The 18452-nt window shown below is 42.5% G+C and overlaps 1 protein-coding gene across 5 annotated transcripts in view; it reads left to right on the top strand.

Annotated features, from left to right (window-relative positions):
* Positions 1–18234, top strand: part of CDKL5 (cyclin dependent kinase like 5) — a 398517-nt gene extending 380283 nt beyond the window's left edge. For 2 of the 5 annotated variants that reach the window (XM_040423696.1, XM_040423695.1), the window contains exons 17-20: positions 4195–4291; positions 7610–7732; positions 14275–14394; positions 16893–18234. In XM_040423696.1, the coding sequence (XP_040279630.1) occupies positions 4195–4291; positions 7610–7732; positions 14275–14394; positions 16893–17270 (718 nt within the window). In that variant the 3' untranslated portion in view covers positions 17271–18234. The remainder of the gene's footprint in view (positions 1–4194; positions 4292–7609; positions 7733–14274; positions 14395–16892) is intronic. The other 3 variants (XM_040423700.1, XM_040423698.1, XM_040423697.1) reach the window with 2 other exon arrangements.
* Positions 18235–18452: the final 218 nt, after the last annotated feature.

Raw genomic sequence — 18452 nt, 5'->3', positions numbered from 1 at the left:
GTAAAATACAATGGAAAAATTATTTTGGTAGTCAAACAAATAAAAAAGTTAGGGTCATCAAATGACCACGTGCACAAAATCACAAATAGGTTGCCTAGACATTCAGACCTTTTTTAAGCCCGGTCATGAAAGGGTTTAGATGAACCTCTATCTGCAGGTAGCATGCTATAGAGCAGGAGGAGCCGAGCAGATTGATATATAGTTTTATGGAAAACAATTTAGTATATCCTACATTTTATTCATTTGAATCCCTGCTCTTTCTTTACATAGAAATCCAGTGGGTGGCCCTATACAGTAAGGTTGTCTGAGACTGATTAGGACCGCCCACTGGACTCCTAAGAGATGTAAAGTAACCAAGGTATGTTAAATCTTTATCCACAAAACTATATATCAATCTGTTAAAGGGGTTGGCCACTTTCACAAACACATTGGTCTAGATGATTATATGACACTTACTAATATAGTCTTTGTTGAAATTCTGCACAATTTTCTATATTTCATAAGGTAGTCTCCCTTGTTTACAGTCTTTTGTGCTGTCCATATAGAGGTCCTGTCCATAAAATAGCCCCTGATGTAGGCTCATGTGACCAGGCAAATCACCTCCATTCGATGCCTCTTTCATTCAAACACACTTCACCTGCACTAAACTCCCAACAGAACAAGTTTCCTGGTCACATGACCCTCCATCAGCGGCCATCTTATGGACAGGACCTCTGTGTGGACAGCACAAAAGACTTGGTAAACAAGGGGGCCTACAATGGTTTTTGTCCGTCCGACAGCCGGCATTTGTCGTGGTCCTGGCTGCTGGATCAGGCATGCCACATATGTGAACGTACCCACAGGCCCTGCTTGTAATAGCCACATTTTGTAGCTGACCCCTGCTCCATCTAATTGGTGGAGGTCTTAGACAAGTCAGAATGCCTTTGAAGGGCTTTCTCTGCCAGACAACCCCTTAAAAGCGGTTGTCCAGGTGTTTTCTTTTTACATTTCCCCCCAGCCTGTGAAGAAATCTATAACTTATGTGCTCCTCACTGCTCCATTCCAGCCCCGTGGATCCCGATCTGTCTTCACTAGACTTCTGGTCCCGGTCTGTCAACTTAACTGATAGACGTGAATTTTAATAAAGAGTTGGTAAATATGGAAGAGCTTTCATGGGCTGGTGGAGTTTTATTACTGGGCTCTATGAATTTTGTATGTGGTTCTGCCTTTTTCTTCCTAAAAATTAAAATTTGTAAATTGATTTTGTTTAATTTATCTAGTTGATTATCTAATAAAAATGTGTATTATGGATGAAAATGTGAGCAGTAACTCAATGACACCTTATTTAAGACGATTCAAATGAATAACAGTAGTCTATTTATGTCCATAAATCCTATATTTTCACAAGTAGGCTTAGACATGATATTCAGAGTTCAGAATGTGCTAAAACTAAAAATATAATTGTGATCAAGTCCTCACTGTCAGCACAATCACAAGTCATAGTAGCAGCTCCCCGAAGAGTTGGACAAAAAGGTGCACTACCTACATCTGCTCGCTGCTTTATTATTTATTGCAACTCTACTGTGCCCGGCGCACTTGCCGGATGAATTTAAACAAGTGGAGCTAAGATAATCAGTGTGTTTCTCTGTGTTCGGAGGGGAAGCTTCAAAATGAGGTCACTGGTGGTGACTCTTAGCAGTCATTACTCTTGAGATTCCTGCTATAGCTGCTGAGTTAATGCTGTGAATAATTGAACATGCTATCATTTGCTGAAACTCTAATATATTTCTGGAATAAGTCAGAGTCAAGTTGTTAAACTGCTTAAAGGTGCAGTCACGTAGACCCCAAACAAGCCCCATGTTTTCGATAGAAGCAGTAATCGGGTGGGTAAACAGAATGAGATTCCTTTCTGAAGTAGAATAAGGCCCCTTTCACACGGGCGAGTATTCCGCGCGGATGCGATGCGGGAGGTGAACGCATTGCACCCGCACTGAATACCGACCCATTCATTTCTATGGGGCTGTTTACATGAGCGGTGATTTTCACGCATCACTTATGCGTTGCGTGAAAATCGCAGCATGCTCTATATTCTGCGTTTTTCACGCAACGCAGGCCCCATAGAAGTGAATGGGGTTGCGTGAAAATCGCAAGCATCCGCAAGCAAGTGCGGATGCGGTGCGATTTTCACGCATGGTTGCTAGGTGACAGTCTATAAACTGTATTATTTTCCCTTATAACATGGTTATAAGGGAAAATAATAGCATTCTGAATACAGAATGCTTAGTAGGTGATCAATTGAGGGTTAAAAAAATAAAAAAATTAACTCACCTTCTCCTCTTGTTCGCGTAGCTCCCGGTCTCTTCTTTACTTCTCAAAAGATGAACTATTGGCTAAAGGACCTTTGGTGACGTCAGATCACATGCTCCAATCACATGGTACATCACCGTGGTGAATCTCAACCATTGTGAACTGGCGGATCCTGTCTTATTTATATTTAGATGATAACCTTTCATTGTAATGCTGCCAGTGATGATAATGAGATGGCTGCTAAGAAGTGTCCTGCACAGAACATAAAGGGGCACATTTATTAAGACCAGAGTTTTAGACGCCAGTCTTAATAAACCCCCTAAACTGGTGGTGGATCCACCGGAGTTCTGAAGAGGAGCTGGCCTCTACACAACTTCAACTAATAGTTGTGCCGCAATCTGCTCCTGAAATACACCTAATTTAGGCATATTTCGGATTAATAAATGACCCCCAAAGTGTCTATTATGAGGCATAGTGGCCACAGTAAAATTTCAAGATTTTTTATTTACTTTTATGGGAGAGTGTTGAGGGCATGCTGTGGGATCTGTGCAGAGGTCATTGTGCAGGGAGGCGAGGAGGGGAGCTATGAACCTCAACCACTGTGAACTGGCAGATCCTGTGTCATCTATATTTAGGTGATAGCCTTTCATTCCTATTATGAGGCTCAGTGGCCACAGTACGTTCAGGATTTTTTAATATATACATAGTGACAAGAAAAATTTTAGTTCACCCAAAATTCTGAAAAAATATGTTTAACATAAAACAAGTGCTAAAGAAACAGTCTAGGTTAGGCTACTTTCACACCTGCGTTTAGGTGCGGATCCGTCTGGTATCTGCACAGACGGATCCGCACCTATAATGCAAACGCTGGTATCCGTTCAGAATGGATCCGTCTGCATTACTCTGTTAAAAAAAAGTCTAAGTCTAAGTCAAATGGATCCGTCCTGACTTACATTGAAAGTCAATGGGGGATGGATCTGATTACAATTGCACCATATTTGTGTCAATGTAAACAGATCCGTCCCCATTGACTTGCATTGTAAGTCAGGACGGATCCGTTTGGCTCCGCATCGCCAAGCAGCGTTTTGGTGTCCGCCTCCAGAGCGGAACGGAGCCAAACTGATGCATTCTGAACGGGTCCTTATCCATTCAGAATGCATTGGGGCTGAACTGATCCGTTTGGGGGCGCTTGTGAGAGCCTTGAAACGGATCTCACAGGCCGAGCCAGAAACCGGCAGTGTGAAAGTAGCCTTAAACATATGCACTGTGTTATCCGAAGAGCAGGGTCTTGGGGGGAAGTACAAAATAGCAGAATTCAGTGAACAGCTAAGAAACAATCCCCGTGTCATGCACTGTCCCATAAATTCCAACATTTGACATAGCACTTTAGGTCTTAGTTAGGCCAGCGTCTCTTTGTGGACTGTAGAACATTTGTACTGTACTACCTATATAGCCCAACTGTATGTACAGTATATGTGGCCTAGAACAGTTCTCTTCACTTACTTGTAATCTGAATTTTGGTTTCGCCCAAAAAAGATTTATTAACTAGAAACTAAGAGTAGAAGTTGGACAGATGAGAAAAAGTAAGGAGCGGGCACACGGGCCAATTCCAAATGATGAGTGATTGCGGAGTTGGTCATTTATCAAAGTTAGCATTTTAGAGCGAAATCTGAACTGAAACTACACCAGGAATATGTTCTTATGGATAGGCTATGAGTGGAGAACGACAAAGTATGATTTCTGAGTGTGGCAGAGAAATCTCCCAATGGGCCCAATGTAAAGAAGTCTGCGTGTTAAACCATAACTGCAATACCTTCCATGAATTTGTCATTGACTGAACAGAGATCTGACTAGAAAGTAGAGTTGTTGTACTTGAGGTTTTAACATATTATTTATTTTTTCCTATAGGACAGCAACAGAAAAAAGCCATTCCGAACAAATTAAAGACAAGGAAAAGCAAAGTTTTTTCCGAGTCATAAAAAAGAAAAAGAAGAAGTCTCAAGCTGTGAGTTGATTGTATTGTTCAGGTTTTCTTTCTACAGGAAGGGTTGTTTGTGGCTAAAATCAAATGTAAAAGAAATGAGAAAACGGTGGGTTACGTGATTCACGCAAATTATTGTTAGATATGTCTGTATTCAGGTTTGGAACTTGAGACTGAAGTATTGCAGTATTAGTCTTCATGGACACGGCAGAGCCATGTGAGTTATTGCAGTTCTTTACTATGGAACCACAGGACTTCTTTTTGACCTGGTATGGTGCCATGTGTGGCTTCAGATATTGGGAATATTATACCCTAGAACAGTGGTGGCGAACCTATGGCACGGGTGCCAGAGGCAGCACTCGGAGCCCCCTCTGTGGGCACCCACGCCCTGGAAAAAGTCTGAGTGTACCAATATGCCTTAGACCTTTCCTGCCATTCATCAGCGCAGGACGCACCATGAACAGCGCAGGCAGCGCACTGAATGTAGACAGGCTATTATAGCTACTACATGATAAAGTACATGAAAGATATACTATATTGGACTGTAGGATTCAGGTTAACTTGCCGCGTTGGCACTTTGCGATAAATAAGGGGGTTTTGGGGTTGCGGTTTGGGCACTCGGTCTCTAAAAGGTTCGCCATCACTGCCCTAGAAGAAGAGCTTCTAGAAGAGGAAGAGAATCCAACAAAAAATAATGTTATACAGATGTAAAGAGGGTCACATAGAAGTCTGCTGCCTTTTATGCCTTAGTACAATTCGGAGTGCAGTGGGTTTAATAAGTGGTTTCTTTTGAATACATTTGGAGTTTTTTACTTTCTTAGTTCCATGGAAGCCAGTTTGGCATTTTTGTTGGCTATTATTAGTATAAAGCCTCATGCACATGGCAGGCCCTATGGCTCTGTATTACTGCACCTTAAAGGGGTTATGCAAGAACACCCCCCCCCCCCCCCCCCCCCGACTTAGTCAAACCTGCAATAAGAAGCTTACTTATCTGATTCCCGGCGTTGGCTCCCCGCTCCTTCTCCTCCTGACGTGAGATGCTCCGCTGGTCTCCCTAGCTGTAAACATCTGGTTTGAATTCGCCTGCAGCCAATCACTGGCCACGGTGATCGGCTTCCCTTACGTCTTGACAAATGGTCACATGATGCAAGGGGATCCGGTCACCACCGCGGCCAGTGATTTGCTTCAGGTGATGTTAAACTGGATGCTTACAGTGAGGAAGCCCAGCTAAGCATTTTAGGCATAGAGAAGAAGAAGCAGGGAGCCAGCACCGGGAATCAGGTAAGTTTCCCTTTAGGCCTTGTTCACATTTCTGTGTCAGTGTCTCGTCCATAAATAAAAAAAGGGTACGTGTTTCATTCGTGAAGCTGTCCGCAAAGGATCCGTGGTTCATCCGTGTGTCCGTTTTTACCATCCGTGTGTCATCTTTAATTTTCTGACGTTACTCAGCTGAAAATTAATTTCCAAAGAATCTCCTATTAGTCTTCAGTGAAAAACGGATGCAACACTGACAGAACACGGATGTGTGTCAGTGATTTTCACGGACCCATAGACTTCAATGGGCGTGCTTGGTCCGCATCACGGATCAAAGTAGTGCATGTCCCCGTGATTTTTTTAATGATCCCCATTCAGTAAGAAAAAATCCTGAAATGTGAACAGACACATTTAAATCAATGGGTACGTTGAAAATGCAGACAGCACACGTCAGTGAAAAACGGAAATGTGAACGAGGCCTTACAGGTCTGGCCAACTGGCGGTGGATGTTGCCAAAACCCCCTCCATTCTTGAACAACCCCTTTGAGCACTCTTTGTGCCGTGGTATGGTGCTCTGTATGGTACTGTATTATGGAGCTGTTCTCCCTTAGAAGCAGGGGCATAACTACCATAGCGGAAGAACATGCGACTGCTATGGGGCCCAGGGCAAGAGAGGGCCCAGTCTTAGTTGGGATTATCTCCTCTTCTACTGGAGGTGAAAACTTGGTCAGGACTCTACCCTCTAAAGCAGGGATGGCCATCCTGCAGCTCTCCAGCTGCTGCAAAACTACAACTCCCAGCATGCCCAGACTGCCTACAGCTATCAGCCTACAGCAGGGCATGGTGGCAATTTTAGTTTTACAACAGCTGGAGGGCCGCAGGTTGGCCATCCCTGCTCTAAAGGAACAACTTTTAGCAAACAAAGTAGTGGAAAAATGGCCCAGGGGTCATTGAAAAGGGTTTAGGCAGAAACCCTTCTGTCCTGTGCGGGGGGCCAGGTTTGATCCTTGCTATGGGGCCCTTACTTCTCTATGTACGCCACTGCCTAGAAGTGAAGAGGAGGATAAAAATAGAAGAAGGATTCTTCATGAAAACATTATAAAAACATTTGTCCTTACAGACAAAGCTTTATCTCCAATATGTTTTGTGTAATACCTCGTTTCCTTTAGGTCATTATGATTGCAAAGATACCAAATATACACTCATTGACAAAAAAAATAATGCATCAAATACATTTATTGGGTAACACTGGACAATTGAAAGGAGGCTCTAGTACCGTGATGGACCACCTCTAGCCTGGGTACAAGATGAGATATATTGCAGCTGGGCCTGGAGATCCTACACACTCCTAGCTTGCCAATGCTGGCTTTCCAGCTAGTACCATAAATGCTCAATTGGCCATAAGTCTGGCTACCGGGCAGGCTAAGTGTGCTGTGTGTGGGTGAGCATGACTACCAGTTGTAAGCCATGACATTGACATTTCTGTCTGTGTGCATTGTTTTTGGGTTTTTTTTGTCAGTGATTGTATATAAGGTTTTTTTTTATGTTTTAGTTCTTCTGCACAATAAAAAAAAAAGTGTTATGAAAAAATATAAATAATTGTGGCACTGCGTTCAAAAGTCATAACTTAAATTTTTTTGATCAGCGTCGCCATCTGTCAGTTTGTTTTTGGTCAGACAGGGTGAAGTTTTTGTTGGCACATCTTTGGATACGTATAATTTAGTGATTATTTTTTTTAGATTTATATTTGGTATATCGGTCTCTGGGCATTAAGGGGTTACTGTAATTGTTGCAATTACAAGAGATGTCTATCATGCTAAACCTTTGTTATATCACCACCTATGGCATTATGTGTTGTGGGACAACTTCAGTTTGGAGGTTTATAACTTGTCTTTTCTTTTGCCAAAGTTTAGAAGAATTTCAGACTGGTTCAGCTTATACATTTTGCATCGAGAAGGCCACACATATTAACTATTTGTGGATTTCCTGTTTAACCTTGAAAATAGAGATCATCACCATCTGATGACACTAAGCATCAGAAATAATGCTGCATCCATGCAATTAGTATATTTGTATCTTATATTGCAGACAGAATCCACAGATCCTGAAAAACCGAACGTGAAGAAAAGCCTCTTCCCACTTTTTAGTTCAAAGAACAATTTAAAGAGTAGCTCTTCTTTGAAAAAACTGCCTGTAGTCAATCTGCCGATGGTATTATTTTCTTTAAATATGCTGGCAATGAAACATTAATACCTCTCCCATCACATGAAACAGCATGGATTTGGGCTGTCAAGAGGGTTTCCTACTGCTTCCAGCTTCCTGATCTTACCACACTTTGCTAGAACCTTTACAGAACCAGATGGAGCAATATGTACTAATTAACAAAAAAGATGCCCATCTTCATGGCATAGCCATAGTTGGCAGCTCACACCTTACTTCCGCCACCCAGCACATTACGGTATTTTTTGACATTACATCTTGGGAATGTTAACATGCTGCAATACAAAAAAAAGATGAAACATCTTCATTCTATTCTTTATATTCCGTATAATTTCATTGCAGTTTATTGGATATCATAGGTTACAAGAAAAATCTCACTGAATATGTAGACAATTTACACATTTTAACACGTTACAAAAAGGTGTTAAAAATACCTCCCAAAATAACCCTGTGCCCTGATCTTTCCAACAAGGGTGTATAGATAGAGGATGGATCAGGTCACCATAGCACCACCTGATGTTTTACCCGAAAAGTTCTCTTCTCCGTTGTAGAAGGGGGTTCTGCACAGTTGTATGTGTCTTTTACCATCTGTGGATTTTAACCCACTGTGCCAACCTCCCAGGAGTGGTATGCTGCTGACCCACGAGGAATAGGGACACCTGGGCGGGGTACCAGAGGAATCAGGCTAACTTATAGTCAGGAACAGGCTGAGATTAAAGTCCAGAAAAGCAACTGTTATTATACGACAGGTAAACTGATTATATCTCAGATTTCAAAGTAAGGGCTCATTCAGATGACTGTATATATAGCCCAACTGTATGTACAGTATATGTGGCCTAGCACTGGAACTATGCTCCTGTTCACACAGACACATAGCGAATAGAGCGGCGGGCCAGTGTAACATTGTACATTAAGGACATGGTAAATCTGAGCTCAAACAGCTGTATTACTCCAAGACCCTCTTAATTTTCTATCAAGGCCAGGTCCAATTTCACAAGAGATATCAGAAAGTATTAGATAGTTTTAGAATAAACAAAATTTCCAAAAATAAAAATCTTTTATCACTGTGGAATTGCAGTACTTTCGGATTCAGAAGCCCTCCCCACTGTCTCGATGATCTGCACGATTGCTATAGCCCTCTAGTCCAACGATGCGCTATATCACTCACTTTGTTTCTTATAGGATTATATGTTTTGTATTGCAGCATGGACATATGGTTTACATATCCATTAAACAGATAATGCATGTAGAAACATTTGCCGTAACATCTTCAATAACAGTAAATCGATTTCCGTTGTCAGCTGTACCGTGCAGCATCATGTACCACGCAGCATTTTGTTCTTATACAATTAAGGGTTACTCCTGAGTTGGAGGCACACATGCTAATATGTAAGGAACATGCATTGTCTGAAGTTCTTTCATAACCTTTAACCAGGACGTACACTCGAGCTAGCTATCTGCCGAACATATATGTTTATCTCAATAGGTAGAGTGGAAGAAGCCACTTCCAGACCCTCTGGTAATAAAGGATTAGGCATGTTGAAATCCAACATACCTGTTCCCTCTGTCCCCAGACAACTGCTGTTAGTGGACAGTCAGGTGTCCCAAATACCGATGAGATCATCATCTGATCCCACTGATATCACCAGTTTGGGACTACTTGTATCTCAGGTTTACTGGCAGAATCACTATCTGCTTTGTAATACTAGGGAATAGCAGCAGTAAGGAAATCAAGTTCCTCCAGATTCAGCCTTGAAGCCCATTCAGAAGCTATAGGCTGCCATCTGTCGTTGTCTTTAGTGTCTTTAGTTTGCCTGTAGAGAGCAATCTAGAGGCTGTACGTACCCAGTTGGATGTGAGGGCATTTAAAGAGGACCTGTCGCCTCTACTGACATGTTTGTCTTAGTAACTACACTGAACAAAAAATATAAACGCAACACTTTCGGTTTTGCTCCCATTTTGCATGAGCTGAACTCAAAGATCTGAAACATTTTCTACATACACAAAAGACCCATTGCTCTCAAATATTGTTCACAAATCTGTCTAAATCTGTTAGTGAGCACTTCTCCTTTGCCGAGATAATCCATCCCACCTCACAGGTGTGGCATATCAAGGTGCTTATTAGACAGCATGAATATTGCACAGGCGTGCCTTAGATTGCCCACAATAAAAGTCCACTCTGAAATGTGCAGTTTGATCACACAGCACAATGCCACAGATGTCGCAACATTTGAGGGAGCGTGCAATTGGCATGCTGAATGCAGGAATGTCTACCAGAGCTGTTGCCCGTGCAATGAATGTTCATTTCTCTACCATAAGCCGTCTCCAAAGGCGTTTCAGAGAATTTGGCAGTACATCCAACCGGCCTCATAACCGCAGACCACGTGTAACCACACCAGCCGAGGACGTCCACATCCAGCATGTTCACCTCCATGATCGTCTGAGACCAGCCACCCGGATAGCTGCAGCAACAATCGGTTTGCATAACCAAAGAATTTCTGCACAAACTGTCAGAAACCATCTCAGGGAAGCTCATCTGCTTGTCGTCCTCATCGGGGTCTGGACCTGACTGCAGTTCGTCATCATAACCAACTTGAGTGGGCAAATGCTCACATTCGATGGCGTCTGGCACATTGGGGAGGCATTCTGTTCACGGATGAGTCCCGGTTTTCACTGTTCAGGGCAGATGGCAGACAGCGTGTGTGGCGTCGTGTGGGTGAGCGGTTTGCTGACGTCAACGTTGTGGATCGAGTGGCCCATGGTGGCGGTGGGGTTATGGTATTGGCAGGCGTATGTTATGGACAACGAACAGAGGTGCATATATTGATGGCATTTTGAATGCACAGAGATACCGTGATGAGATCCTGAGGCCCATTGTTGTGCCATTCATCCACGACCATCTCCTCATGTTGCAGCATGATAATGCACGGCCCCATATTGCAAGGATCTGTACACAATTCCTGGAAGCTGAAAACATCCCAGTTCTTGCATGACCAGCTTACTCACCGGACATGTCACCCATTGAGCATGTTTGGGATGCTCTGGATCGGCGTATATGACAGCGTGTTCCAGTTCCTGCCAATATTCTACAACTTCGCACAGCTGTTGAAGAGGAGTGGACCAACATTCCACAGGCCACAATCAACAACCTGATCAACTCTATGTGATGGAGATGTGTTGCACTGCGTGAGGCAAATGGTGGCCACACCAAATACTGACAGATTTTTTGACCCCCCCTTCCCAGTAAGGCAAAACTGCACATTTCAGCAGGGGCGTTGCTAGAGTCTCAAAAGATCCGGGGCCCAAGCCCCAATGCACCGCCCCAAACACTAGCACTGAAGACATATTACTGTATTTCCTATACAGCTATACAACAGCACATACCTGTCGCATCCAGCGCCTCCCAGGTGACGTCTCCTCTGATGTAGATCTTCTCTATCATCATCTTCTCCATTCGGTCCGGATAACTTCTCTCAGCCGCGCCTCGTCTCTGCAGAGTGTGACACACAGACATCTTGGCTTCCTCACTTTTCTGTACCCCCAAATACTATGCTGAAGAAAAATGAGTGCCCCCATGGTAACAGTGCTCCTCATAGTCCCACCAATAGTAATTCCCTTCTAGAATGCCCTCAATAGTAATGCTGCCCCCTACAGTGCCCCAACAGTGATAGTGCTCCCCCAAGAGTGCCCCCATTAGTAGAAGCCCTCCAGTATTAATAATGTCCTTACAGAGCCCCCAGTAGTAATAAGACCCCCCATAGTGCTCTTAGTAGAAATAATGCAGATCTATAAGTCCCTCCTATAGAGCCCCCAGTAATAATAAGAACGCCTAATGTCCCCTGGAATTAAAAATGCCCCCACATTGCCCCCAATATTTATAATGCCCCCTACTGTTATAATGCTCACCCTGAAGTGTCCCAGTATTTATATCACTCCCTACTGTTACAATGCCTCCACAGTGCCCCCAGTATTTATATTGCCTCCTACTGTTATAATGCACCCTGAAGTGCCGCCAGTATTTATATTGCCCCCTACTGTTATAATGCTCGCCCTGAAGCGCCCCCAGTATTTATAATGCCCCCTGCAGTGCCCCCTGTAGTTATATTCCTCTGTTTACTGTCCTCAAAAATTATAATTCCTCAGCCCCTCCAAAATACAGTCCCATGTAAATAACATCACACCATCTCTCCTGCCCCCTCCAATATACAGTCCCTTTTATTGTGGGCAGTCTAAGGAACACCTGTGCAATATTCATGCTGTCTAATCAGCACCTTGATATGCCACACCTGTGGGATGGGATGGATTATCTCGGCAAAGGAGAAGTGCTCACTAACAGATTCAGACAGATTTGTGAACAATGTTTGACAGTAATGGGTCTTTTCTGTATGTAGAACATTTTTCAGATCTTTGCGTTCAGCTCATGCAAAATGGGAGCAAAACCGAAAGTGTTGCGTTTATATTTTTGTTCGGTGTAGTTGCATTCCCCATGTAATAACAATTCTTCTTATGACTCTATGTTGTATCATTACTTTATCATTCCTACTAGAAGTTATGAATGAATTGTTAACAGGTCACAATGAAGGTTCATCTGAGTGTTACCAGTTGGGTCTGTGTCCCTTCACAGTTTAACTCTGGCAGCACTGATTGGATAATGTGAGACGATGCACGGAGGAACACAACCCCAACTGGTAACATCCATCTGGGCCTTCATTGCAAACTGCTAGCAATCAATAGCTTCTAGCCCAGTTAATAAGAGAATGGCACATCATTGAGCCATAAGAATAGATGCTCAAGAATTGGTATTACATGGGGAATGCAAGTAGTTACTAAAACAGACATGTCAGGAGAGGGGCCAGGTCCTCTTTAAATGCCAACCTTATCTTTGGATTGCTCCTGGTTATATATTGCAATTCCTTATCATACTAGCCTGTGCACTTCCACTGCATACTATATGTACATAATAATTCCACATGTCAAACAACATACATCTACACATTTAGCAAAAACTGTAAAAAAAAATATATATTATACGTTTATCATACATTAATACAACAGGTTAAGAAGAAAAGGACCAGGCAGAATATGTTCTTTGATAAACTTCTTGGCAAGTTTTTACTTGGCCAGAACACAACACAAATATGTTATGTTCCCAAAGTCCTTTCTATCCAATTCAGGTTTTTATGCTTGTTTTTGTCATAAACTCTTTTTTGCCAGCAAAACAGTGTCCAATTTTCTTCTTAATCCCTCTCTCCTCTGCTTAGAACTAACAGCATGTAAATGCTTTGGGTAGGGGTGAAATCTGCATGCCGAATACAGGAAAGTAATGCAAAGAATAAGCAATACGTGGGCTGAAATCTACCTGAAGGGGAATCTTTTTGATTATTTCTTTATGTTGGGAACTCATGGTACTGTTGCAGTTGTATTATTTGCAGTCTTGTTTTGGATCCAGAGTCATCATTGAGTCGATCATAATGACATCGAAATGAACATACCAAATGAATGTATTGATCGCAAAGGTGATGTTGCACTTATGGCTGCAGCTTATCTCCGAGAACAAACGGATCGAGCAGTTAAAATCCAGTATCTCTCCTTATTTCTCCTGACATCACCTTTTGGGTAAGAGTTGGGGGCCTCTAATTGCAATAGATGCGTAAGTTGGAGAAAACTCACCAGAAACAGTAGGTTCGACTAAAAAACAGACCTAATGTCTATGACCAGTGGCACTGGACTTTGGGAAAACTTTTGATATGTCATAGTGACATATGAAAGATTTGGTTTGTTGGGGATCGGAGTGCTAATACCACTGATCGCTAGAACAAGGAGAGAGAAGCGTCACATAGCGCATTCTCTCTCCTTACTGTAGTTGATGGAAGCAAGACAGACTCAATAGAAAGTCTATGGGACCGTCTTGAATCCATCTCCTGCAGCGAGGTGATCAACGGGGGTTTCCCAAAGTATAGTGCAACTTTAAAGGCTGTGGACATCTGTGAGAGTATTTTAATTATTATTGTGTTCTACTTGGATTAGAAATATTTTTTTCTAATTGGTCTTTAGTAAAAATTTCAACTGTTTTTCTTCTGCAGCTGGTGTTGATAGCCTTTTAGTTAAGCTGACCATACACATTAGACTAATTTTGGTTTAACCCAGCAAGTTTGATTGTACTGGCCAACCATTGAACATGTATGGTGGTATTCTGATTTTCCCTGGATGGCACAGATGTCAGGAGAAAGAATGATCGGGCTGGTGGATTTCAACATGCCCAGTCCATTTTTGCTCTATGGGTAGATAAGCCCCCAGCAGAGGTGTCTGGTAGCAAGTTTTGTCTCTCTCCCCATAGAAAATACATGCCTGCTCTGCTGAGCTGAGCAAGTATGTGTATTGGGGTTCATGAGGGACAGCTGTCAGACGAACAAGCGTTTAGCCAACAGCTATCTAACCTTATTATAACACTGATCCAAAGGACCACAAACAATGCTGCTGCCTTTACTCTTGTTCCTGTTCACATCTGAACCCTGTATTTTCTTGTGAACTAGATGCCTAATACAGATGGTCAAGATCATCTCAACATACAGAAAAGCACCCACTCATCCAGTCACAAAAGCAGCCGACACAAAGAGTGGCGTCCAGACAAAATGGGAGAAATTCATTCTCATGTAAGTACTTTTTTGGCAGGGCTACACGGGGGACCACGATGTTTGACTGGCCTACTTTCTTGACAGCCACAATGTGATATCACCAGATTAGGTCCTTTATCCAAAGATATACCTTTCTTGACCCACCCGCTACTAGCAGATAATCGAAGTTGGACTGATATCCTGCCAGCCATCTTTAGCTTACCCTGCCGCTCCTCAGAGAGGTGGAAAATGGCGACTTGCTGCCCGCAAAGCCCTTTTTGTAGCATTTAGTGGGTGCCTAGGTCACCATCAGTAGAAACGTTAAGGGTGAAGGGAAGCAGATGAGTTGGAGCTCTGTGACAGAGGAACTGAGCCACAGCCATTAGAAAGATGAAATGTTTAAAGTTGGAGTTATACCTAAAAGATGTTTTAATACATTACACATATGTGATTTAGTCAGTGACTAAAGTGACACTCTCTCTCTTAACAGAAGAGATAAAAACTTATGATCCTAAAATATTATTACCCTCTCTATAAACCCTTTGTAGGACCACAGGATTCCGTTTTTGGCTCCACATACTAAGGGCTCATGTCGCGTTTTGCGGTCCCTAAATTGCGGATCCGCCAAACACAGATGCTGCCAATGGGTCTTCCGCAATTTGTGGAACGGTGCGGGCAGCCCATTATCGGAAATGCCTATTCTTGTCCGCAAAATGGACAAGAATAGGAAGTTCTATCTTTTTTGTGGGGCCACAGAATGGAGCAACGGATGTGGACGGCACACGGTGTGTGCTGTCCGCATCTTTTGCGGCTCTATTGAAATGATTGGGTCAGCACTCGTTCTGCTAAATTGTGGAACGGATGCAGACCCATTCATACGGTTGTGTAAATGAGCCCTAAAACAGATATTGGAGAGCTAGAAAGGGTTCAGATATAGGCGACCCGATTAATAAATGGGATGGAAGGTCTCTCTTATAATGAGAGGCTTAAAGGAGTTTTCCAGTTATAATGATAATTATGCCCCCTAAAATAGAAGATTCGTACTTACCTGCTCCATGCTGCTCTGGTCCTCTATGCTGCCTCCACTCTCTCCATCTTCCGGTTCCTGTACTCTTTACATCCGGTGGTGCATGGGCATTGGCTGGCTTCAACGGTGACGTGCATCACTGGATGCAAAAGGTGTGCGGACTGGAAGATGGAGACAGTGGACAGTAGAGGACCGGAGCGGCATGGAGCAGGTACAGGTGAATCTCATGTTTCGGGGGGCAGGCTGTGGGTCCTTGCTTAAAAATGTTAATTCCTGGAAATCCCTTTAAAAAATTGGTCTTGTTCAGCTTGGAATAAAAACACCTTGGAGGTGGTCTAATTTACATGTACAAATACACGAATGGTCAGTACAAGGAACTGGCACAGGATTTATTCACTTTAAAGCCTCATTCACACGTCCGTGTCCGTGCTCAAATCCGTGAGCAGGTGGTACATCCGTGAAGCTGTCCGTGAAGGATCCATGTTGGGTCTGTGTGTCCGTTTTTTGCTGTCCGTGTTGCATCTGTGTTTCACTGACCCTGCACAGCTGAAAAATAATTTTCAAAGCATCTCTTCCTAATGATTTGTGAAACACGGACGCAGCACAGATGGCATCTGTGTTGCATCCGTGGTTTTTAACGGACCCATAGACTATAATGGGAGTGATGGATACGTGAACACGGACAAATTAGAGCATGCATCCGTGCTGAAAACACGTAACCACGGACAGTGCTAAAACACTGATGTCTGAATACACACATTAAAATGAATGGGGACGTGTGCTGTCCGTGGAGAACGCGTACAGCACACGTCCGTGGAACACTGACGTGTGAATGAGGCTTAAGAACTTTACAAAGGACATAGGGACATTCATTACATGTGGAGAGAAGGCGATTTAGACATCAATACGAGAAATGATTCTTTCCAATTAAAGAGGTCAAACTGTGCCTACCCCAAGAGGCAGTAATGGCAGATACTATGTTAATGTTTAACAAGGGCTAGATGCTTATCTAATGGCAAATGGTTATAATTCATCTAACAATGAATGAACTTGATGGACTTGTGTCTCCTTTCAACCTATGTAACTATAGTAGGGACATTGGGGGAGAGTTATCAAACTGATGTAAAGTAGAACTGACTTAGTTGCCCATAGCAACCAATCAGATTCCACCTTTCATTTTCCAGAGGAGCTGTGGAAAATGAAAGATAGAATCTGATTGGTTGCTATGGACAGCTAAGCCAGTTCTACTTTACACCAATTTGATAAATCTCCCTCATTATCTGGATCCAAATCTCATTGTCACTGAGCACATCCTAAATGTTCACTGAGGGCCTGCACGCCAATCATTGATCACAGTTTAGTACGAAGGCAGATTTGAAACACACTGTGACTGGCCTTTGATGGTACATTTTGACAGTTGTCCCTCAAGTTCCATTTCTTTTTTTCATGTATTATTAATACAATATATTCCTGTTAATATTTGTACCGATATGTCTGCTTCTGTTTCCAGAGTCAACCCTTAAAGTCTCTGTGGAAGCTTCTCCACCCATCATCAAATCACTCAGTACCACCAGATCCAAGATTTCAACCTTTACCCAACCAGCCACCTAAAACACCTTCCTTTGCAGAGGCCAGAATACACCCAATGAGCCAGCCTTCCAGCTCAGTCCATCGTCAGGAGCCACAGCCAAAAAGTCGACCTGGACTGCAGATTCCAGGACAGCCAGAACCTCTGTGGCATGTCTCCCCAGTAAATCGAGGAACTAGTGAGGGAGCTCCTTTCCCTGATCAGCTGGCCTCCAAGCCTGGCCAGAACGGGATGCCTTTTAACCGGACAAAAAGAACCAGATTGCCAAATTTAAATGACTTAAAAGAGACAGCTCTTTAGTTGACCCCTGTGCAGAAGGCAGTGTATACATGAAATGAGTTCTGGGTGAATGCTAATTTGGCGAAGGAGCTTCAAAGGATGTATAAGCAAGTACCTATAGTTATATTGATTATGTGCAATATGCTTGTGTGAGGTTACACTGTGCCGCAAAACCCACCCACTAATACTTTTGTCGATTGTCCGGTTACCTGCTACCACTTTCCTTGTGACATTAGAATGTGCAATAAAAAAGATATTGTCAAGATCCAAAAGATCTCCCCAGTGCTACACAATGAAAAGAATGGCGCCAATATATTTATACGTCACAAACGAATAGCCTTATCCAGGGAAGAAATCAATATTTTAAATACCTAATACTGTAAAAGTGGGTTTATCCAGAATTAGAGATTTTTAAGGAACTAACACTTCCACATTTGATATTTTTTTGTAATATTTATTTATGATTATTATCATGAAGTCATATCATTGAATTTGTTACAATGTCGAGTTATTTTGAGCTGTTTAAAAACATTGTGAAGCCGTACAACAGCTAAAGTAGTTTATATGAAAACTTACAGTATAACATTTATATATTGCATTCAGAGTATTATATATAAAAAAAATATATATATATATTATCTGCACACTCAAACATTTGTGTGTGTAGTTGTTTATATGTTAAATGACTGTCATTTTTATAACTACGAGCATATAGAGAAGAAAGTATTGTTACGATGACAACTCTGCCATATTTTTATACATTTGTGCAGTATTAATGTACTTCTAATAAAAGGGAGTAAACTAGAGATGTCAGTGTGCCTGCAGCCGTGTGAATCTTGTCTGACTACAAGCGCAGGTTTGGAAAGTCGACCAGTGTTATTGTGATGTTTGCTTCTGTCATTGCTGAGAAACTCAACTTGCCGAAAGTCAGAATGACCTAGCGTGATGGACGAGATTCCTTCCTCTCAACAATTATTTGGGTTTTTTTTTCTTTCCAGTTTCATGTTGTCGGGTTTAGACCAAAGATATTGAATACCATTATGAAATAGATGCTGAAAACTTGACATTTCCGAAAAATTTACTTTCCGCAATATTATTGTCTAATAATGAAACCCAAGAATCTCTTTAGGTTTAGTTCTTTTCTCCCTTCCAAGTTCTAACTGGCCCAGCTAATCTTCCGAGATCAGTCAGGGCCAGGCACTT

This window comes from Bufo bufo, chromosome 3 (genome assembly GCF_905171765.1).
Source record: "Bufo bufo chromosome 3, aBufBuf1.1, whole genome shotgun sequence".
Classification (NCBI taxonomy): Eukaryota; Metazoa; Chordata; class Amphibia; order Anura; family Bufonidae; genus Bufo; species Bufo bufo.
The sequence above is the reverse complement of the archived record's forward strand: the minus strand, read 5'-3'. Positions and strand labels throughout refer to the sequence as shown.